This window comes from Aplidium turbinatum, chromosome 4 (genome assembly GCF_918807975.1).
Source record: "Aplidium turbinatum chromosome 4, kaAplTurb1.1, whole genome shotgun sequence".
NCBI classification, from domain to species: domain Eukaryota; kingdom Metazoa; phylum Chordata; class Ascidiacea; order Aplousobranchia; family Polyclinidae; genus Aplidium; species Aplidium turbinatum.
The window spans coordinates 10,818,422-10,843,337 of NC_137475.1; the positions used below are offsets into that span (position 1 = coordinate 10,818,422).

Sequence of the window (24,916 nt, forward strand, 5' to 3'; positions counted from 1 at the left end):
TAACTTGTCTTGAAATGTAGCTTTTGGCTTTTTTGAATCAGATCGTTAGGCTATTGATAAAATAGGTACAGAAGGCAATAAGTACTTATTAGCCGATACTTTATAATGGAGCCTACCGGTACACCTACAGTAAATTTCCGAACTTTTGTTTAATTTTGTGTTTGCGTTTACCTTTCTCGCAAGTTAAAGTTTGAATTTTTTCTTATTTTTGGCTTCAGATACATCGTAGCTCACCGGTAGTTTTTCTACAAAAGTTAAATATCAACAAGCTGCAAGGATTGGCTGTTATGGATGTAGCCCTGTTGGTGTAATAGAATAGGAAACTGTTTGCTGAACAGCTTAATATTCACAGTCGCCTTATTTTCGTCATGGGAAACAATAATTTTGATGAAGAAGAAAAATTTACTTTAGTGTGCTTCGAACGATTGTTGAATTCTGATGAAGAAGAAGAATTTATTTCAACATACGTTGGAAACACAATAGCTGACTATGAAAGAAAAATACAGTTGGATCAACAATATTTCCAACCTCTTAAACCCAAACCGAAAAGTTCAAACCAATCCAAGCCCTCAGCAAGATCTTCAGAATACTTAGTTCAAAATGACTACACACCAGAACCTGTAACTTACGTTGCTGAATATGAATTCAAAGGCACTGGGACCAATCAAATTGATCTTCGAAAAGGTATTATATTAGTTGTTAAAAAACATATTTATGGGACTTTATAGGAGAAGGCGGGGCAAGTTGAGCAGTTTTTTTTTTTAAATCTAATTTTTTTTATTTCTCTAACTTTTTCGAAGACTCAATTATTGCATTTCAAAAACATGCTAATAAGCCAAGTTTTTAGACAAAAACTGGTTGGTTTTATTTATTATTTTGCATTGTATTCAAGTTTAATTAACGATTGCACAACTTTCTCCGGATTATTTTTCCGGGGCAAGTTGTGCAGCACCATGGGGCAAGCTGTGTAGCACTATGGGGTAAGTTGAGCAACAACAATCGTTCGTTTTGACTAGGGGCAAGTTGAGCAACATATTACGGCCAGCAAAAGTACAAACAACTTAACAAATCAGCTATTGTTACATTCATTCACTAGTCATTTTTTACAGTCATTCACGTGGAAGACTTTGAAACTATATGTAAAAATGGCTAATAGGCTAGAACATTTGTAAAATTACAAAGGCGGTTTACAGGAACAGTTGCACAACTTGCCCCGTCATCAATTGCACAACTTGCCCCATTCACACTTTTTTTTAAAGAACAAAAAATTTCAAGAAAACTAACAAATGTACGAAAAAAATTTACCTGCGAAAATACAACTACATCATATGTCTACTGACCCCTACTGCTAAAGTTTGACTAGTTCTACTGTGCATCCAAAAAATCTAAATTTTGTTTGCATCCGAATTTAGATATTCTAAGACCTAAACACCTTATATCGTTGATCAAGCCTAACCTGCCCAAAAAACTGATAACTGCGATTCATGTGCTTCAAAGGCATTATAGGTAAAATATAATAATGACGTTAAAGATTCATTGCGCTATTTATTTCCTTTCAAACGGGGACTTGCACAACTTGCCCCGCCTTCCCCTACTTACCGGCATGTATTTATTGTTCGTCACGAGGTCAAGTGGAATATCATTTTTTGTCTAATTGTAAAGGATTTTTGCGCTTGACACCTAAAGACCGGAGAGATGTTATTGTGAAAGCTGGCAAATGCTTGAATTGTCTGCGCCAGCATATGGTTAGGGATTGTGATCATGTAAACAACTGTCGTAAGTATGGGCCTGACAACGATAGGAAACACTTTTTTCTCTTACATGATTTTTATGTAATGCCACGTGATTCTCTGGATTCTGTCGGCAAAGATGATGCTTGTACCAGAGTTCCTGTGCGTAATGTTAAGATTGGAAATGTTAAAGCAGCCTTTAACCGCATTACTGCTGCTCGTGTTTTGAATCCAATGACGGGTAAATCGAAATTGGTGTATTGTCAGCATGATCCTGGTTCGCAGTTGACGTTTGTCTGGAGTGATTTTGTGTGCGAACTTGGCCTTAAACCGTATGATAAAGCGTCGTTTAAAATGGATACTCTGGCTGGTCAGAAACCTACTTGTGCTGACCTTGTCAAACTCAACATCAAGTCGTTAGAGACGGATGAACTGTTTTGTGATGTATCCTCGGTGGTTAACCCAGCTTGGGCTGACGATGTTAAAACTTTACCGCATAAGCAGGATTTAAGTGGTTTCCGTCATTTTCATGACGTTAATATGTTTCATTTAACTGATTGTAGTACTGTAGATGTACTGATTGGCAATGACAACGCTTATTTGATGTGGGCTAAAGAAGAGCGTCTTGGTGAGAATCGTAGCGAACCACATGCTTTACTCACTCCATTTGGTTGGTTGGCTTGTGGTGGTAAGTCACCCTTAGATGAAAGCGTTGCTAACGTGTGCAGAGTGCAGACGTCTTCAGAGTCGGATATCATCTCTGGCTTTCAGCGTAAAATTGAGTCTCGTGATATGGAAATAGCAGACCTGAATAAAGTCATTCAGGATTTGACCTTGCAAAATGAAACCTGTGAATTGTCTCGCAATGACATTTTGGATAGGGAACTTGTTGAACCGAATATTGAGTTGAAAGATGGTCGATTTGAGATACCTGTACCGTTGAAGGAAGATATTGATCTACCTAACAATTATGTATTGGCGTTGGATAGAGCTGCTGCTCTAAGAAAGAAGGCTTTAAAACAACCTGAACTTCGTGATTTTCTTACTGACCCCATGAGAGATCTTAACCGTATCTGTTACTGCTTCCTTTTGGCGGCAAGAGTTACTGGCCGAGACCATCAGGTCTACGTCTCTCTTATTGCTAATTAATCCGTCGGCTTATATCAAATAACAACAGGAAAAAGTATGCCGTTGGTCAAAAGCCTTATCTATCACTTCAATCAATTTATTTCGCAAAATATATTCGTGATTGTGTATTTAGGTAGAAAAGGTGATAAAGGATTTTGCTGCCTGGGTACAGAATGGAATTTTAGCGCCGCCGACAAACACAAAATGAAACCGCACGCTAATACCAGGGTGTCTCACAAAACTTTTAACCCATTCAAATAGCTTTATTTCATGAACCAATCAACATAGTTACAAAAACTAAACTGAAATGGAAAGCTGAGATGTTAACAGTTCTGAAAAACAACATTCCTACAATGTAATACTACATCCACAGTAGTAATACAGCAGTTCATAAAACATGCTCCAGATGGCCACCGTTGCGCTGGAGGCATATTTGAGCACGGCGAGCGAAGTTGTCAATGACCCGACCATATTCTTTCTTTGGGATGGCCCTGATCTTCTGGGTGATGGCTTGTTTTAGTTCTGGGATGATCTGAGGATTATCCTGGTACACATTGTCCAGATAGCCCCACAGATAGAAGTCAGGGGGGTTGAGGTCCGGGGAATGGGGGGACCACTCAGGGTCTCTGCGGCGGCTGATTAGGCGGTCTGGGAACTTCTCATCCAACCACACCAGGGTGACATTAGCAGTGTGGGGGGTAGCACCATCTTTCTGGAACCATTGCTCTGCTCTTAGGAACGGGCTTCTTCCTCTGGCTCTGTTTCTACGCCCCAGAGCGGTCCAGAACTGCTGGAGGACCACAAGTTAACGCTCCTTGTTGATGGTGACTGCGTTCTCATTTTCATCTTCGAACCAGATTGGGCCAATGATGCCATGTTTTGAAATTGCAACCCAGGCAGTGCATCTGACTGAGTGCAGGGGCCTCTGTAGCACTTCATCAGGAGGAGAGGTGCCCCAGAACACATTGTTTTTACTGTTGACATACCCATACAGGGTGAAATGAGCTTCGTCAGAGAACCAGAGGTTGTCAAGGAAGTCAGGGTCCTCTTCGACGATGTTCATGAACCACTGGCACATGGTAACTCGCTTAGCCTTGTCTGCATCAGTAAGTTTATGCTTTATTTGGATTCTGGATCCTGTATGGATAGAGTTTCAAATCTTCCTCCAGAATCCTCTGTACAGAGGACCGGGTCAGACCAAGCATTTGGGCCCGTTTACGGATCGATTTCATTGGACTTCTCCCAACGGAGTCCCTAACTGCAGCAATGTTCTCTGGAGTCCTAGCTGTCTTTTTTCTCCCATTTTTTGGTGTTGTAGGCATTGTCTGGTTGTTGTGAAGTGATCCAGTAGCTTGAAACTTTTTGACCCAATAAAAAACGAGTGGTTTTGATGGAAATTTCTTGAAGTCATACTTTTGCCTGAATTTTGACTGCACTTTTTTGTACGATTTTGACTCCAAATACAAAGTCACACAGAAAATTTTCTCTTCCTTGGTGTACTTCATCCTTGCAGATCTAAATTTGTTATGTGCTAATTTAGTTAAATCTGAAAAAGAATAAAAAAAGCATTAAAATTGACAAAGTTATGCAAGGTTATACGGGTTAAAAGTTTTGTGAGACACCCTGTAGTAAACTGTCAATCAAGCTATTGAATATTAGCAAATTTCTTGCATTTCATAACTGGCTGTGACAAAAGGTTTATTGTGAACTTCACAATTATCCGATACCAACATAATCGGGATTAAAAGTTGGGGCAAGAAAAAAAAGTAAAAGTCAAGAAATCTCAGGTTTCTAGCGTCACTGCTTCTATGTGAAATTGCTGAATTAGCAGAGAGCGAGACCATAGGGTCTACGCCAGTAACAGTTACGGTTAAATCTAAGTTAATGGTTATATTGAGCGTGCTGGTGAAGCAGGAAATGTAAAGGGATTTGAGTGGTACTTACCATACTTTGTGACGTCACAATTAAAAAAGCGCATTGTTTACGATGACAAGTCTGAATTCCGAGGAACTTGTGTCAATGATGTAATGTTTTCGGGTCCTGACTTGTTAAACCCCCTGGTAGATGTCTTGGCTAGATTTCGGCTTGGTAGATTTGGTCTCATGTCCGATGTGACTAAATGCTTTTTTCAAATAAAGTTACCTGAGTCGCAAAGGGATTTATTTCGTATATTGTAGTTTGAAGATGATGACCTTGAAAATTGTAGGATGGTACCCTTTCGTTTTTGTGTATTCTCTTGGGGACTCTTGTTCACATGTATGGCATCTCGCGCTATTCATGTTGAGCTGGTTACGTCATTGTCGCTGAGTGATTTTTTACTTGCCTTTACTAGATTTACAGATTTACGTGGGCAGGTTAATGCCATCTATTCCGATAATGGAAGCACCTTACAAGCGGCATCTAAAAAGTTACCCGAGTTGATAAAATCAACTGAATTTCGCGACGCCCTGAGACAGAAGGAGATAAACTGGGAATTTATACCTCCATATGCTCCAGCGCAGGGTGGCGCCTGGGAGGCTATGGTGAAACAATTTAAAATTGCATTTTTTCACATTTTGGACACTTCAATACGCAAGCCCAATTTTATTGAACGTACACGAGCAGTGCCGTTCGGATCGTGAACGAAGGCCCTTTGGTACCTTTGAGTGACGACCCTAGGGATTTTACTGTCATCACCCTTGCCTCACTTTTGACCCCATATTTAGATCCATATTGTGCTGTTGGACAACTACATGATCGTGACCAACTAAGGAGGGACTATCGGTTCAATTTGTCACCTTCACAGCAGTTTTGAAGTGAATGGATAGATTTTTACTTGCCAGGGCTTCAGAGCCGAAAAAAATGGTTAAAAATGACCGAGAATTTGAAGCCTGGCCAACTTGTGGTGGTGGGTTCTCTCCAAGACATTGGTAAACGTGGAAAGTATAAACTTGGGAGGGTGCATGAGGTGGTCCCACAAATTAGGAAAGAGAAGCCTGTGGTTTGGAGAGCTAAAGTTGCCGTTTGCAGCTATGATGAGCATAGCCGTACGAGCCAGGGGGGCAGGGGGGCAGCTGCCCTCCCTGTTGTTTCAAAACGTCGCGAATTCGGGCAAAATGTTGCAATTATTAGGGCAAAAATTGCTATATGAAAAGCTTCAAAATTGCATGAATTAAGAAAAATTACAAATTAATATCTTTTACCTATCAAACTAAGTACGGTACAGCCTCTTATTTGCACAAGCATTATGCCGCAAATTTTCATTTGGCACACCCGTATTGATGTATTGTATTGTATGGTGATCAAACTGTAGTACGAAATGCATTTAACCAACTGCATCATGCCAATTTGGGTAGCCACCAAAATATGCCTCTAATACTTTTATGAATCTGCCCAAATCAAAACACAAAATTTGCTATATAGCTTATTTTATTAATTTTCACAAATGCATCGTGTTGATTTGGGCAGCTGAAAACATGACATCATCTGATGAAACTGATTAGTCTGTTTATGCAACTGCCCAAATTAGTGTGAGGCAGTTTCCGCAAAATGAACAAATTCATTAATTTTTTCCATTTACATAACTGTATCGTTTAGATTTGGGCAACAAAAAAATATGAAATTATCTGATCTTAGTCTATTTATAAAACTGCCCAAATTGGCATGATGCAGTTGCCTCGGCATCAAAATTTACAAAGTCTTTAATTTTTTTCTTTAATTTTTTTCATAGGCCTAATAATATCCATAAATGCATCATCTTGATTTGGGCAACTACAAAATATGAATTTATATAAATCTAGTGAATACTTTTATAAAACAATTCGGGTGGAGAGGTTACAGTACTTTTTCAACCATAAACGGACATAGTTAGGCTAAGCAACACTACAACATTTAACGAAAAAATGTTATACCGTAGCCTACCTGTTAAATGTAATGTTAATGTTGTGGTGTTGCTTAGCTTTGTTTGGTTACTTTTATAAAACTACCCAAATTAAAATGATGCAGTTGCGCCCCAAAATAAAAAATAGATATTTAGTTTGTATATGCAACTGTGTCATGTTAATTTCACCAACATTTAAAATGCTACTGCTGAATAGGGTGGCTCGTTTTTGAACTTTTTTTTTAAATTCTCTCGGGGTAGTAGGGAAATGGTGCCAATGAGTGAGAAAACAATCATGACAAAATTTGAGATTTGTAAAAAATTGTCTTCAGCCTCCTCATGGGGCCCAAAAATCGAAAAATGGGGTCAAAAACGCAATTTTTTTTAAAAATATTTTTAGTTTGGGTAGATACAATATTGTTTAGATATATCTAAATAACCTATAAAAAAAAAGTGAAGTCATTTGAATGATTCCTTCAGCTTCCTCACAGCTTCTAAAAATTTTCATTTTGCTGAAAACTTCGCATTTCTGTTTGTGGTTACATAACTACAAACTTCGTCAGTGACGTAAATTCAAATAAAAGACGTCACTTTTTCCTACCAAATTAACCCAATTTCATTAAAAAATGACGCAACAGCTCAGGGCAGGCCTATAAAGAGAAATACAATGACGTTTTATAGCTGGCAAAATGTCTAACGCAATTATGTATCATGTACCCACCCACAAAAATGCGAAATTTTCATCAAAAAGGAAATTTTCAGAAGCTGTGAGGAAGCTGAAGGAATAGTTTAAATGAGTCCAATTTTTTTTCTTAGGTTAATTAGATATATCTAAACAATATTGTATCTACCCAAACTAAAAATATTTAAAAAAAAAATTGCGTTTTTGACCCCATTTTTCGATTTTTGGGCCCCATGAGGAGGCTGAAGACAATTTTTTACAAATCTCAAATTTTGTCATGATTGTTTTCTCACTCATTGGCACCATTTCCCCACTACCCCGAGAGAATTTAAAAAAAAAGTTCAAAAACGAGCCACCCTACTGCTGAAGTATATGGGCTAATACTCCTAAATGTTACTCCTACCTACCATGTCAAAGTGCAGAAGCATCGAGCAATGCACAAGCAATGTATATTCAAAGATGAATTTAGTTGTTCTATCTTGATTACTTGGGTAAGAATTTCTAGCTAGCTGGTGATCTTGTTATGTTAGTTTTTCACTGTTATCATGCACGGCATAGCCTACATTATATTTGGGCAATGCAGATTTGGACAAATTTACGTTCTGCCCCCCCCAAAATGGTTTGGTCTCGTACGGCTATGATGATGAGAGTGCGGGAGGCAACTTTACAAAAGGAACCATTAAAAAATCCCCTTTGAGCAACAAAAGAAAAAGGCATATAATAGCGAAATTAACTGATCAGTTTGCCACTGCCTGACTTGGCGCAGAGGGTCATGGCGGTGGTAGTCATTGCATTGACGTGGGTTTGATTCCCATCGCTGCTTTGCTCTTTTTTCTTCCGTAATTACCAAACAAAGTTCGAGGGGGATTTTTTAACCCTTTGATTTTCAACGTTTTTTTGGAAGTTAACTGCTCAAGGGGGGGCCGTTTTTGAATCAAATTCAATCAGCAGTTACGTGTGATCCGCTGGTGCTATTTCAACAGAAGTTGCATTGGTGTGAAAAAAAATCATTTGTCTATAAGTTTGAAAAGTCCTTATTCTAAAATTTTATATGTTAAACTTGATGTTTCAACTTTTGCAAAGGTACCCAAAAACGACAATTTTGATTTAACTTGCCGCCTGTAATTAACCGTGCTAATCCGATTTCATGCAAAATTCTAAAGGACAAAGAGCTCGATCTACCGCACGAAGTGTGTGTGCGGTGTGCCGACTCATTGCGTCGATAAAGATTGACGACATGCGAGCAAATCTTATTGTAGGCTACTCATTAATTATAAAATAGTTACAGAGTAACATTGTTACATGAATTTGAAAAAGAAAAAATGCGTTGTTTTATATTTTTGTCCTGAACTAATGCTTTGCGAAACCCATGGCCAGATTCTTGTTTTATGGAACCAAACTTCTCATAAGTAACACCTTAGCCTACTTGAATAGCTGTTTACATGTTCGTTTGTGTATTTTAGGTCTACAATTGAGTTTGTAGTATGAATATTTTTAGTAGAGAGAAGACAATTGAACAAGCTGTTGAAATTATCTGAAATTTCTAAGTTCAAATTAGACGCTTTTGGAATTGTGGATTTGTGTCAAGTCCCATCACAAATATCATGCAGGCTCCATCATAAGTCATTTAGCTTACGGGTGTTTACAAACATAACTCATGAATTACATCCACTAAAAATACAGAATTTACATCAACAAAGCTAAGTTCGAAGTTCACTTGTTATTGAAGATTGTGTCGATCAATTTGAAAATGCATTTTAGTCCGCCAGCGTAGAAAAAATTCAACAGCGCAGTGAGGAACATGCGTAAACAAAGGAAATGTGAAATAAACCCACAGTCAGCAGATCTACATTAATTTAACGTTTACAAATGTTGAATCAATGTAAAAGGACTGAATTGCTGACTTGGTCGTTATTGTTTGGAACACAAAAAATACGCGTAAACGCGACGAAGCGATACAAGAGCAAAGCGGCGATTATGTTTCTGGCCAAAAAAATGGACTTATGACTTGAAAGATAAAAATGATTATAACGAAGCTTCAAAATTTGTCATAAAAAATATTGCAGAGATACAATGAACACAATCATTTTGTGCTAGATTGTGAGAAGACTTCCTAGATTCTTTTCAAACATTTGCAGGATTGCAAATTATTTTGTATAACTTCATATGGCCAAAAAATGGCTTCTTGGTTGATAAAACGTGGCTACAATTCTATAAAAAATTCTTAGGCCTACTACATTGAAGTAATGAAATGTTTTTTTTGTGATTTTTTCTGATGACGTTTTACAACATCCGAAAAGTAAAAATAATAATGATGAATAATTTCACATAACCATGGTTTGTAAACGCTTCACAAAATTTTTGCGGAGACTTTACTGTTAGACGTAAAACGCTTGTAAAAGAAAACTGTCGGGTTACGTATTTATAATGTTTATTACGCTGTTATCTAGTTATAAACTGCCTTTGTTGTCTACCTTTGTGGTTACCAGCCAGCTTAGAGCAGCATGCAAACTACGCGTTTATGGTATTTGCATCGTGTTATGATTCCCACAAATTTCCCACAAGGTCTTTGTTTTTATCGTGATATTTTTGTGCCTTTTTTGTCCTAAACTTGAAGTCACTGTGCAGCACAATCCACACCGGTTTTTAGAAATCCACAATCAACATTGAAAATCTTTTGTGTGGTGCACCATTTCAAGTAGTGTCTTCCCCTGAACTGTTACACAAACCGCCCAGAACCAGGTTGATTATGAATATTATAGCCGTTGAGTGGCCGTTATTGTATGTGTGGATTTATTAGGTGTCTGACTAAATTCATGCCAAAGTCGATCAAATTCTGCTTTCGCGATCCCTGCCGTTTTTTTCGGTATTTTTGTTGATAAGTTTAGGCAGCATTTTGCAAAATAAATGAAGACATCGGTATTGTTCGTCACTAAGATTTAGTTTTCTCAGCATTGTGTTTTCAAGCCGGCCTCTTATACATTGGCGCAACGTATTCAGATGTTGAATCAATGATCAAGAAAGCCGATTTGTTGTTTGTCTGATGTGACGCCGAGCATTATGCCTAGTCTACAATACAAAATATTTTGTAGTGAAGACGAGGCATTATCATCTTTATTTTGCTCTCTTTGGAACAATACACAGTGCACCGTCGAACAAAAATGCAACACATAACAAGTAAGCGTAGGCGACATAAAGCAGCGAAGGGACCTGTAGTCATCGAGGAAGCTGCTACGTGATCTCATAATTTTGAGCATACTGTATCTCACAATTACTGTTTGCAAAAACGCCAATTTTTCAGCTTCTTCCAAAAGCATTTGAAGTGATACATTTCCTCAATGGAAAGTTTTGTCAATGAGAGTATTTCCATGGCATAGAACGTTTATTTCGAAACCAGGTTTTTCATGTCACTACTCACTACCTAAGGGAAGATTTCTTATTGTAACGCTTTTTATTCGTCAATGGATATTTGCTGGTTGAAACAACTGTTTTGAATAGTTTGTTGCCTATATTGATCATAGATTGCTTTTCTTCGTAAAGCTGATAACACAAAAAACGTTTGCTATTATTGTTTCTAATTAACAACTTTGTGACCACTGGCTTCTTTTTGTAGCATTAGAAATAACGCGCTTTGTGTTATTGAGGTCAAACCAAACAAAGGAAAACAAGAGGACGTTCCTCTCTGCTCGCGCATATGGATTCACGAAGCAATTATGAGCTTATGGCTTGTTATCGCAATGTAATCCATTTCACGCTTTGCTGGAAGTTAGCTAGAAATAGCAAAAATTCACCAAAATCTTGAATTTACAAGAAAACTACACAACTTTTAGCATCAAATTTAGTATCATCAGATCCGCCTGGCAATTTTAGGAAAAGTCAAGAAAAACCAAGTGCATGGCGTTACTGTGCTTCAAGTAATGAACGGAAATATGAGGGGGGGGCCAAATCTGGCCTCCCTTTGAGGAGCAAAGTGTTAATGGTACCTTTTGAAAACTTGCGTACGGGAGAGGTGAAAGTAGACTATATTGTTACGGACAATCGTTCCACAAATCAAACGTCACATAAAACCGTTAGTCATAATTAACCTGGCGTCTTACGTCATGAAATATTGCTAGAAAATGAGCAGAGATTTCATCATCCTTTTTAACACCTGTGAATTATTTAATGAGCAGAGATTTCATCATCCTATTAACACCTGTGAACTATTTCATCATCTTAACACTTTGCTCCTCAAAGGGAGGTCAGATTTGCCCCCCCCCCCTCATATTTCCTTTGATTACTTGAAGCACAGTAACGCCATGCACTTGGTTTTCTTTGACTTTTCCTAAAATTGCCAGGCTGATCTGTTGATATTAAATTTGATGCTAAAAGTTGTTGTAGTTTTCTTGTAAATTCAAGATTTTGGTGAATTTTTGCTATTTCTAGCTAAATTCCAGCAAAGCATGAAATGGATTACATTGCGATAACAAGCCATAAGCTCATAATTGCTTCGTGCATCGATATGCGCGAGCAGAAAGAAACATCCTCTTGTTTTCCTTTGTTTGGTTTGACCTCAATAATACAAAGCGCGTTATTTCTTATACTACAAATGAAAAGCCAGTGATCACAAAGCTGTTAATTAGAAACAATAACAGCAAACGTTTTTTTGCGGTATCAGCTCTACGAAGAATAGCAATTCACAATCAAAATGGTATGTAGGCCACAAACTATTCAAAACAGTTGTTTCAAGCAGATAATAATATTCATTGACGAATAAAAAACGTTACAATAAGAAATCTTCCCTTGGGTAAAGACATGAAAAACTTGGTTTCGAAATAAACGTTGTATGGAAATGCTCTCATTGACAAAACTTGCAATTTAGGAAATGTATCACTGCAAATGCTTTTGGGAGAAGCCGGAGAAATAGCGTTTTTGCAAACAGTAATTGTGAGATACACTCAAAATTATGAGATAGGCTCCATTTACACGTAGCAGCTAACTCGATGGCTACATGTCCCTTCCAGGGATGGAGGAACCATTTTAAAAGTAGGTGGGCCCAGAAGCACAGCAGTCAAAATCAATCCAACATCTTAGCATTGCTGCATTCTGAATATTATTTATACATTTATACATCATTTATACATTGAGTTTTCATGATTGCTATTCGTACCAACAAGCGAAAAGTTTCTATTTTTAAAACATTTACAAAAGGACACACGTACGTGGCGAAAACGTTTGAGTTTATTTTAATTATGTTATATATTTTGTACAAATTTGTATATGTCTATATTTTTGTGTGTACTAAAGTATGTTAAACCCGCTAAGGTTACTATGTTTTATTTCTCTATGCTTTATAGTGCTGTACAAAATATAGCGATGAACACACCAATAAAAAAGAAACAATACAAACACAGTTATATGACCACCTGGGATAATAATCTGCAGCATTATACAGTAGGCTGTGCGCATATGTAACAGCCGCAGCACCAATATGCAAATATAATACTGGCATCAACAATGCACAGCTAATTACCACAAAGTTTCAATACCAGGAGTACTGGTACTGGTAGATGCACATATTTAACAGTTACCAAAGTTATCCCCGACCGGACAACGAAGAAGCTTCAAGATCAAGTGGCGCTGGTTCGACTCTCGGGGTGTGCGCTTGAGCAACGCACGTTAAGGACTGCTCTCCATTCAGCGGCATCTAATGAATGGAATAGTTCCCCGGCAACAAGACTTCAACAATCGGAAACTTCTCTATGTCAATCTCGGTGACCGGCCCTGCGTCAGTAATTCAAAGTCTCTACAAGTATGCGAAACTGCCAGGATTAAGCTCCGCAAGAAGCTTTTCCAGTCCGAGGATAAAGATTCAATCAATCAATCAAGTAACAGCCTGCAGTATTATGTGCATACACAACAGCTGCACTACCAATATACAAATATAATAGGCCTACTGGTATCAAACAACAACAAGGTTCCTTCAACTGTCACTATATAGGTGACTGCTACTGTATTACACTTCCTAAAAAAGTTAATAATACGATCAGTGAAAGCAATAAATTCTTGGCAAATTGAGATGAGATCAACCTGATCGATCAAGTTTTTGTGAATGTGTTCAACTGTTCATCCTATGGTTCAAGTGCTCTTGGGTTAATCTGCTTGTTAAGTAATTTTTCACCAGTCTGTGGTACGAAAAAGACCTTTTTGCTGTACGTAACATTAAACATAGGGATTTTCAGGTAAAACTGTATCAGTTTTGATAGATTTATCTAAATGTTTTATCTATTTTAACAGCTTGAGTTCGTTTTCGAAAGAATTAACATCAATATCCCCATCTAGCCTGGTTTAAGTGCCTTCTTTTAGAGACAAAGTTGCTGAATCCTCTACCCTTGCTGCAACTGAAATTACTTTGTCTATATTCCAAAAAACTTCAGGTTATCTTGGTCAAATCTTTCGCAACCTTTTCAAAAATATTTGGCTTTCAAAAGTGGGTGGGCCAGGCCCACCCAGAAAATAAAGTAGGTGGGCCCAGGCCCACGAGGCCCACGTGGTTCCTTCATCCCTGGTCCCTTCCCTGCTTTATGTCGCCTACTTGTTGTTATGTCCTGCATTTTTGTTTCAGAGTGCACTGTGTGTTGTTCCAAAGAGAGCAAAATAAAGATGATAATGCCTCGTCTACGCTACAAAATATTTTGTAATGTAGATGAGGCATAAAGCTAGGCGTCACAAGACAAACAACGAATCAGCTTTCTTGATCATTGATTCAACATCTGAATACGTTGCGCCAATGTATAAGAGGCCGGCTATTGTGAAGACCCGCCATTTATAAACGATCCGATTATACCAAAAGTGGGACCAACTAGTGGAGCAAAGAATGAATAAACAATGCTGAGAAAAACTAAATCTAAGTGACAAACAATACCGATGTCTTCATTTATCTTGGAAAAATGCTGCCTAAACATATCAACAAAAAATACCGTAAATAACGGCAAGGATCCCGAAAGCAGAATTTGCTCGACTTTAGCATAAATTTAGTCAGACATCTAATAATTTCACACATACAATAACGGGCTCTCAACGGCTGTAAGATACATAATCAACCTGGTTCTGGGCGGTTTGTGTAACAGTTTAGGGGAAGACACTACTTGAAATGATGCACCACACAAAAGATTTTCAATGAAGACTGAGTTTAAAAACCAATGCGGATTGTGCTGCACAGTGACTTCAAGTTTAGGACAGAAAAGGCACAAAAATATCACGATAAAAATAAAGACCTTGTGGGAAATTTTTGAGAGTCATAACACGATGCAAATACCATAAATGAGTAGTTTGCATGCTGCTCTAAGCTGGCCGGCAACCACAAATGTAGACAATAAAGGCAGTTTATAATTCGATAACAACGCAATAAACATTATAAATACGTAAACTGACAATTTTCTTTTACAAACGTTTTACGTCTAATAGTAAATTTTCTCCAACAATTTTTTGTGAAGCGCTTACAAACCACGGTTTTGTAAAATAATTCATCATTATTATTTTTTACTTCTCGGATGTTGGAAAACGTCATCAGCAAAATCACAAAAAAAACATTTCATTACTTCAATGTAGTAGGCCTAAGAATTTTTTATAGAATTGTAGCCACATTGTTTCAACAAAGAAGCCATTTTTGGGCAATATAAAGTTGTAGAAAATAATTTGCAATCATGCAAATGTTTGGAAAGAATCTAGGAAGTCTTCTCACAATCTGGCACAAAATGATTATGTTTATTGTATCTCTGCAATATTTTTACGACAAACTTTGAAGCTTCGTTATAATAATTTTTATCTTTGAAGTCAAAAGTTAATATTTTTTTGGCCAGAAACATAATCGCTGCCTTGCTGATGTTGTCGCCTTCACGCGTATTTTTTGTGCTTCATACAATAAGGACCCAGTCAGCAATTCAGTCCTTTTACATTAATTCAACATTTGTAAGCGTTAAATTTATGTACATTTGCTAAATGTCGGTTATTTCACATTTCCTTTGTTTACGCATGTTCCTCAATTCGCTGTTGCATTGTTTCGACGCTGGCGGACTAAAAAAATGTATTTTCAAATTGATTGACACAATCTTCAATAAAAAGTGAGCTTCGAACTTAGCTTTGTTGATGTAAATGCTGTATTTTTTGAGGATGTAATTTATGAGTACCGGTAATGTTTACAAACACCCGTTAGCGAAATGACTTATGATGCGACTTGACACAAATCCACAATTTCAAAAGCACCTAATTTGAACTTAGAAATTTCAAATAGTTTCACCAGCTTGTTCAATTGTCTTCTCTCTACTAAAAATATTCATACTACGTCAAACTCAATTGTAGACCTAAAATACACAAACGAAAATGTAAACAGCTATTCAAGCAGGCTATGAAAAGTTTGGTTCCATAAAACTAGAAGCTAGCCATGAGTTTCGGAAAGCATTAGTTTAGGACAAAAATGTAAAACAACAAACGCAGTTTTTTTTTTTTTTCAAATTCGTGTAACAATATTACTCTGTAACTATTTTATAATTAATGAGTAGCCTACAATAAGATTTGCTCGCAAATCGTAAATCTTTATCAATGCAATGATTCGGCACACCGCACACACACTTCGTGCGGTTGATCGAACTCTTTGTTCTTCAAAACTTTGCATGAAATCGGATTAGCACGGTAATTAAACGGCGGCAAGATAAATCAAAATTGTCGTTTTTGGGTACCTTTGCAAAAATTGAAATATCAAGCTTGACATATAAAATTTTAGAATAATGACTTTTTAAACTTATAGAAAAATGATTTTTTTTCACACCAGTGCAACTTCTGTTGAAATACCACCAGCGGATAACACGTAACAGCTGATTGAATTTGATCCAAAAACGGCCCTCCCCTTGAGCAGTTAACTTCCAAAACAAGGTTGAAAAGCAAAGGGTTAAATCTTGAATTACGAAATGTTGCATAAGCCAAATTTACTTCGTGCTGGAATGACATAACAATACTATTCCACTATTTCGTCACAGTGCATGTTATGTGGTTTAAAATATCCCAAGTCAATTTCGTCATTTAAAATTGTCGCTGGAAAGGTTGGTCGAGTATTAAAACTGTTTTGCTTGTGCTTACCAACTAGACAAAATTTCCTTCTTTTATCCTCAGTAATCTGTATTGTGGTGACAAGTTTTAATGCGTACGGTTTTGCACCTCCTTTTTCGACAGTCTGTGGCTATTTTTTCTTGAAATACAATTCGTGAAAAGACGTGTTCAGAAGAGTATCTTTTTGGTGTCATCGCATACAGACGAAAGGATTCGGGAATTTTATGTTACAACTTTCTCACGGAGATATTATGGTTTTCCGCTGTGGCTATATATGTGTTGAGGGATATTTCGTGCCTCGACCCCGTAAAGAATACCTAAAGAAATTAGGGTTTGAGCCTGGTTCTGTCTGCGGTGGTCGACATTTGTCTGAGCCGAGAACAGTCGATTATTATCGCAACCATACCTGTACCTATATTGTACCAACTTCATGTATCGTCGTGTATTCGTATTGTTGTTCATTCTTTTTATGTGTTTTGGTATTAGCCTTACTAGGGTGTGCCACTTTGTAACTTTTTTTTCATAACCAAGGTCTCAACCCATTTTAGGGTTCCTTTTAGGACCAAAAACCATCTCAAAAATTTTTGGGGAAAAATATTCGAATTTAGTGGCGCCACAGAGCACTTCGGAGCAAGTTTGGCCAAAATCGCTATATCTGACTGACCGGTAAGGATAGAGAGTTGATTTTAGGCTCTATTGAAAGGTAATCATCATGTTTCTATACGCTTTAAAAGAACATTTTTCTCTAAAACAAACAGAAATTAAGTTATTGTGAAAAAACTGATTTTTGCTGTGTTTTTGGGCATTTTTACTGTATTACATAGTATTGCCTTACACTTTGCATAGGTTTTAGCAGATTGTTTTATTGGTAGTTTGGCGTTATACAATACATGTTAATAAGTGAGTTTATTCTTATCAAGGTATAGTAATTTCGTTCTCTTCTCAAGATCATATTGCCCTTGCTAAGCTAAGGCTTGTCAACGAATGGTACTATGTAAATAAAAAAAACTGTGCATGTTTTTTTGCTAATTAAAACAAAACAAGAAAGGATAATACAGCACAGACGATAAAGAAATTTACAGCAGAGTCACAATATCTTAAATTACAGTCCAGATGAAGTGGAAGCAAGATCAGCATTTAGCAAAGTTTCTTTCTTTTGGTTCGGTACCAATCTTCTTACTTCTGGGACTTTTTGAAAAAGTGCAGATTTCTGCGCCTTGTTCTGGGTTAATTTGTTATATGTCTTTGCTAATAAAATTGCCCTTTCTGCAGCGTCATTGATTACATGCATATGCTCAAATGAATGTTTAGCAGCTATATGCTATATAGGAATCATTTTTACTCCATGTTCTAGCATGTTTTTCAATGAAAGCACAATCTAACTTGCTCCTGTGTGGAATGAGCCAAGAATCTGGTTCAAACAAGTTATTCATGTTGGTTGACATTGTTATTTCTGCAGGTGTGATTAATTTTTCCAAGTTTTTTAACGATGATTTGAAGCCGGTTCATATTTTAGCAATGTTTTTACGACATTTTTCCTTTTCTTGCACAGACGATAGTGCAGAAAACAATACCAAAAATACAAATGGCTCACTAAGATACCACAGATGTTGCATAAGATAGTTTATCATTGCTGCAATGAACTTTGAAAAAGATTCTGGAAGATCATTCTTTTTCTTAAGTTGAAGAAGAGTTTTAAGCAGATGGAGATCGTTATATGGAGCATCAAATGGAACAGGTGCGGTTATCAATGCAGGAACATGAAATAATATCAAAAACAAGGAAAGAGATCTATGTTCGTTGCTTCTTCCTCGGTAATTTTATTGAGTTGAACAAACTGAAGAGAATACAGAGCAAGCTTTAACTCACACAGTAATTTGGCCATCCATCGTGCATGGCTCACTGCACCAATGTTTTTGATCACAGGGGTTATCATGTCATGGGGATATGATGCAAGAAATAGCAAAGAATACTCAAGAACCTCTTGATAGTTATCCTTTAGTGGGAGGTTTTTTAATGCATTTGTTGCAAATTCAACAAAATGTTTAACATATGAGTCAAGGCTTCTGTTAAATGTTAGAAATGGATACTGGTCATTTAGTCTGATGTTTAGCCAGACATCTTTCATAATTTTTTAAAGGCCAGTCTCAGGAGAGTTTGATTTACCAAGAACGGTTTCAGCAATATCACCCACCACTCTCTCATAAATATGATGACGACAATATACATGCAACAATTTCTGACCAATATGATTTCCAAGTCTAACCATTACTAGTCTAAGCAGTCTAATTACTAGTCTAACAGTCTAACTTGTTTGGACCAGACTCTTAGCTCATTCCACACAGGAGCAAGTTAGATTGTGCTTTCATTGAAAAACATGCTGGAACAAGGAGCAAATATGATTCCTATATAGCTGCTAAACATTCACTTGAGCATATGCATGTATTCAATGACGCTGCAGAAAGGGCAATTTTATTAGCAAAGACATATAACAAATTAACCCAGAACAAGGCGCAGAAATCTGCACTTTTTTAAACAGTCCCAGAAGTAAGAAGATTGGTTCCGAACCAAAAGAAAGAAACTTTGCTAAATGCTGATCTTGCTTCCACTTCATCTGGACTGTAATTTAAGATATTGTGACTCTGCTGTAAATTTCTTTATCGTCTGTGCTGTATTATCCTTTCTTGTTTTGTTTTAATTAGTAAAAAAAGCTTTGGTAGTAAGTTTGCTTTGTTGAACCATAAAGAAATAAAACAAAGTTACTTTGTTTTATTTTTATATTATTATAAAACAAAGTTACTTTGTTTTATTTTTCTTTAGTAAAAAACATGCACATTTTTTTTTATTTACATAGTACCATTCGTTGACAAGCCTTAGCTTGGCAAGGGCAATATGATCTTGAGAAGAGAACGAAATTACTATACCTTGATAAGAATAAACTCACTTATTAACATGTATTGTATAACACCAAACTACCAATAAAACAATCTGCTAAAACCTATACAAAGTGTAAGGCAATACTATGTAATATAGTAAAAATGCCCAAAAACACAGCAAAAATCAGTTTTTTCACAATAACTTAATTTCTGTTTGTTTTAGAGAAAAATGCTCTTTTAAAGCGTATAGAAACATGATGATTACCTTTCAATAGAGCCTAAAATCAACTCTCTATCCTTACCGGTCAGTCAGATATAGCGATTTTGGCCAAATTTGCTCCGAAGTGCTCTGTGGCGCCACTAAATTCGAATATTTTTCCCCAAAAATTTTTGGGATAGTTTTTGGTCCTAAAAGGAACCCCAAAATGGGTTGAGACCTTGGTTATGAAAAAAAAGTTACAAAGTGGCACACCCTAAGCCTTACCGTGAATCAGTCAAACAATTTGTGTATCATGTGTTTTTATTCATTGGCTCACGATTGTCGTTAATTTTTTTTTTTAGTTATGCCATGTCGGACTGTCATAACTAGAGGTCGCTATGTTACGGACAATCGTTTCCCAACTCAAACGTCACATGAAACTGTTGAAGTCATAGTTGACCTGGCGTCTTGCGTCACAGAGTGTTTCTATAATTTGTGAACTCTTGCATCATCTTGAATTACGAGCTGTTACATCAGCCAGATTTTACTCGTGTGAGATAAGAAATATTGCATAAGCCAGATTTAACTCTTGTAAAATTACGCAACAGACCTACTGACTGTCACAACATAGAGGCGGGTTACGTGCATTTGAAATATCGCAATCAATTCTCTCATTCTGTAGATTGTCTATGAGAAAGCTGGTCAGATATTAAATAGTTCTGCTTTGCATACTAGCCAGACGAAATTTCCGTTAATTTACCCAGAAATCTGTCTTGTTGATGACAAGTTGTTTTGTGCGTTAGTGCGTAGCGTGTTGTGTGCTATTTTTAACAGCCCGTGTTGCTGTGCTCTCTTGAAATACACTTCGTGAAAAGACTTTTTTAGAAGAGTGTTTTCTTTTGGTCATCGCATACAGACGAAAGATTTGGGAATTTTATCCTACAACTTTCCCACGGAGAGATATGGTTTACCGCTGTGACCAAATCTGTACTTTGTTCTTCTACTTCTTCTTGCTTATGGGGCAGCAATTCAGGCAACATCTTTCAACTATTGCAGCCAGTGAACTGCCTTAGTGTTAAGGTCTATGAGAGTCACATGTCTTGTATGTCAAAAACAGCAAAATGTTGTATGATGTGCTGCGTTATTTGAGGTTCCCCACAGGCACAGGCTGGTGAATCACTCAAACTCCCGTGAAATATGTTGTGTTTAAAACGACCAACACTAGTACCGTCAGTAGCCTATGAAGGCAATTTAAAGTTACCCATTCTTTATTTGGCAGGTCTAAGACAGGTGGTACTTTAGTGTCAGCTGTGATTAGAAGCTGGTCTGGTCATGAAGTGTTTTCTTAGCAGCCTTTCCATGACTGCATAAGATCGAAGGAATCTTCATGAAGCGCCACAATGAGTCGAGAAAAAAGGCACTTGCCAGGCAAGCGTTGACGTGTGAGCTGCTTTTCGTCAGGACTACTGTGCAGAGAAGATTGCGATCATTGACTTCTGCCTTTAATGCAAGTCGTTAGGTGGAGTTTTCTTTGCGCAGCTTTGGTGAAAAATTCCTAAATTTGTAGTTTTTTTTGGTTCTTACAAAAGTAAACGTTTTAATGTGACAAAGTGCTGTCAGTGCAATTTTGTTAAGTGATTTGCGGTTTTGTGGTCAATTAGTAGCAAAAACATACTCAATGACCGACCCCATAGTAATGTAATTCCAGGTTCCAATGTTCAACTAATCAAATCGAATACCACAAAGGAATGGTGCGAAGTGAAGAATATGAGATCAGGAACTAAAGGTTGGATTCCAAGATGTTATATTGTACCGAGTTCGAGTTTAGAAGCAAATGAATGGTACCATGGAGATGTTGATAGAGCCACTACTAAATTCTTGCTTTCGGGCAACAAAAGTGGGACATTTTTGGTAAGAATAATATGGTAGGTCTATAAGTAGGGCGATTTTTTTGTAACCTAAAAAACTCAAAAAAGTGACTTTAAATTTGCGAAAAAGTAACCAAAAAGTAACTTTATTCAACGAAAACAAGAAAGCGAAAGAAATAGCAGCAATTCAACATAAATAAAGCATCTAAATTAATTTCAATTTGTGCTCAAATTATAATTACACATTCAAATGTTTTACATTCTCTGGCAGGAAGTTTCTGTCAATCAAACACTGTAGCTGTTGCAGGGAAAACAAGTGGTTAAATATAGTTAACACCATTTGTTTCATCGAAAAAATTACTTTACGAGTTTTCGAGAATACACGCGATACGAACAAGCATGGGCTCGTGGAAACGTAAAATCCGTACCATAGTAGAAGATATAATAAAAATCTTGGCATTACATAGAATGTAAATTCATCTCTCCAGTAGCAAAGAAAGATAAATAAAAAGAGGAATTACGCAAAAAAAATTATGCAAAATAAAGTGACATAACAAATGAAAAGTAGCCTAACCTAAAAACACAAAAAGTGACTTTTGATAACTTTATAGCTTCTTAAATATTGACCCCACTACCATGAAATCTTGGTTCTACATTTCTTTTGTTAATTGGTACAACTAAAAAAAAGTAACTTTAGTGACAAAAAATCGCCCTACCTATAAGGTATAAATGTTTAGCAATAAGTGTGTCAAAAAAAATTAATTTAAGCAAAATAATTTTGATTATAGTCTATTAAAATAAATTTAATTCGAAAAACATCAGGACAAAGAAATTTCGATAAAAATTTTGTTTTCTTTTGAATATTCTTATTTACTACCTTATCAGTTCCAGATATTATTGTTTATGAAAACATGATATGTGATTCAATTTGTAAATTTTGCTTTTAGATTCGGAAAGGAATCAGTCGTCCTGGATCTTGGTCTCTATCACTTATATCAGATGACGACACGGTGGATCATTATCGCATCGTGAACGACCTGAACGGATCTGTACGCACAATACCTTTGTTTGCATTTTAAAAGCGCTTTAGACATTTCATCCTGATCAGTGGTTCTTAAACTGGGGGCGTGAAGATTCTCCAAAGAGGCCGCGAAGGTGGTAGGCTGTTGCACGAGTATGCTACTGTATTGTACATGTCGTGAACAGAAATGCTGGTAACACCTTATACCTTGTGTCACGATTACTGACTGGAAATGTGACCTACTTTTGACTATTTTCCAGCGCTTACTCTTGCGATTGCCGTGTAGTCCATTGTTCGAAAATAATTGTTGTTTGTTACATTTTTTGTGTGAAAGTTGCTTTTATGCACTTGCAAGTGTGAAAACATAAGCTCGAAACAAACTTTTAACTGTGAATCGGAAATGCGATGTCCGTTGTCTTCAACTAAGCCACGAGTAAAATTGCTGTCTTCGAGAAAGCAGCTACATCTCCTCATTAATGCGAGAAAAAGTAAAAAGTGATCTACTTAATCTTTTGGTCTATGTATGAGGGAAAATAGAAAATAAACTTTGTTTTAAAACTCAAAACATGTAAACCTTATGCAGTTTGACTTGATTTATAATTTAAACTAGAAAAAGGGGAGCACAAAGTTTTACAAGTGACGTCAAAGGGGGCGCAGCACAAAAAGTTTAAGAACCTCTGATCTTGATGTTGGGTAGATTGGAGTAAAACACCAACAAGGCGAGAAAGTGTTTACGGCTTTCATTTATAAGCAAGCATAATAGTGACGTAGGGTCACGTAGCTACTATAATAGTAATATCGTAGAACTACTATAAGCAATGAACGTAGCTTAATGGTTGTTTTTGGCAGTATTAGTCTGACGGATTTTTGGCTTATTTTGAATGGTCTCTTCTCAAAACTGTTAAAGTTTCTAAATTCATATGTAGGCTAAGTATAATTATAATTTGTTACTAATAGTTCATAATGTTGTGTCAGCCTATGAGTGATGAATTGTTCATAATTTAGCTAATCATTTGTTGATAGTTTTGCCTTCGTGAAGATGACTTCCATACATAAAGAAAGGCAACGGCTTTCTTCTCAGTTTTTTTTTCTCAATTTTGTGTGTTGTAAGATCACGTCCGGGCTTTTACGATAAATCTATTGACACTAATGTTCATGTAAAAACCTAGTTTTAAACTTTTAATTACTGTTCGATGGACTTCTGTTTTAAATGCAAGCAAAGTTAATAAAAGATTATTCGACTGAGAGACTCTCCAAAGCATTTTTTCAATTCCTGTATGTTGCAGTTTTACATCAAAAGCAACGAAAAGTTTTCCAGCTTGCAAACTCTTGTGAAACACTATTCGACGACCAAGATTCAAAGCAGTTCTGTATGTTTGCGGTACCCAGCACAAAAAACGCGCAAACCAACGGTAAGGTTGCAACTTGCAATTCACACACATAAACTTTTTTTTTAAATTATGTTACATTAATATGGTTATAACTTTCTAAAACCTCTACAGCCTGTTTTACCGAAAAAGGAGGATCATCAGAAGGTCCTAAAACTATGTAAAAACAATAAATCGGTAATACCTGAAAAGATATTAAGCATAAGTGTAACCTTAATTCCTCCGCCCCGTTAGCTCAGTTGTTACGCGCCCGGCTCAAGATGGCCTGGCGCTGGTTCTGCTCTCGGGGTGTGCGCTTGGGCAAATTGGCAACGCATTCTAAGGACTACTCTCTATGCAGCGGCACCGAGTGAATGGAATAATTCCCCGGCAACAGCACTTCAACAATCGGAAAACTTCACTCTGCCAATCTCGGTAGCCGGCCCTGCGTCAAAAGCCTCTGCAAGTATGCAAAACTACCAGGAATAACCTATCAAGGCTTTATCAGTCCCAGGATAAAGATTCAAAAACCCCTAAGGTAGGCCTAAGTTACACACTGTATATAGGCTACATCAAATGCAGTTACTTCTCACTAAAAACTTACTCACTAAAGGTTTTTAGTAGTGAGTAGTAACTAAATTTGATGTAGGCTAATTTGCTCTGATTGGCACTGAATACTTATTTAGTATTACGGTACGGTAATAGCATTTATTGTTTCCTGTATAGGCTGCGTAACTTCTGACAAATCATTCTCCCATCTGACACTTTGTTACGATATAAACCAAACTAGAAACATAACTTGGCTTTAATCAACTTAAATTCGTGCTAAACAAACAAAACAAATATTAGGTTAACTAAATATATCTACGGTAGACATAGTTCTGCACAATTCTATTCTCCTCGTTCTGCCAGTACAACTGCAAGATGAATCAGTGGCAAGGCTAGAGTACAGAACTAGAAAGCGTACAATTACCTAGGGCACACATGATTATGTAAGCGAGTAAACAAGGTGAACTACAGGCAAGCAATCATTACATTCCTCCCCGCTGATTTATGAACATGTTTAGAATTTCGATACTTGTTGTCTCAAGAATATAGATAC

The 24,916-nt window shown here is 36.9% G+C and overlaps 1 protein-coding gene across 1 annotated transcript in view; it reads left to right on the plus strand.

Annotated features, from left to right (window-relative positions):
* Nucleotides 1-365: 365 nt before the first annotated feature.
* LOC145768896 (tyrosine-protein kinase ABL1-like) overlaps nucleotides 366-24,916 on the plus strand; it is a 51,067-nt gene continuing 26,516 nt past the window's right edge. Inside the window, exons 1-4 of the mRNA XM_082580502.1 lie at nucleotides 366-684; nucleotides 21,267-21,469; nucleotides 22,374-22,475; nucleotides 23,734-23,859. Coding sequence (XP_082436628.1) covers nucleotides 369-684; nucleotides 21,267-21,469; nucleotides 22,374-22,475; nucleotides 23,734-23,859 — 747 coding nt within the window. The 5' untranslated portion in view covers nucleotides 366-368. The remainder of the gene's footprint in view (nucleotides 685-21,266; nucleotides 21,470-22,373; nucleotides 22,476-23,733; nucleotides 23,860-24,916) is intronic.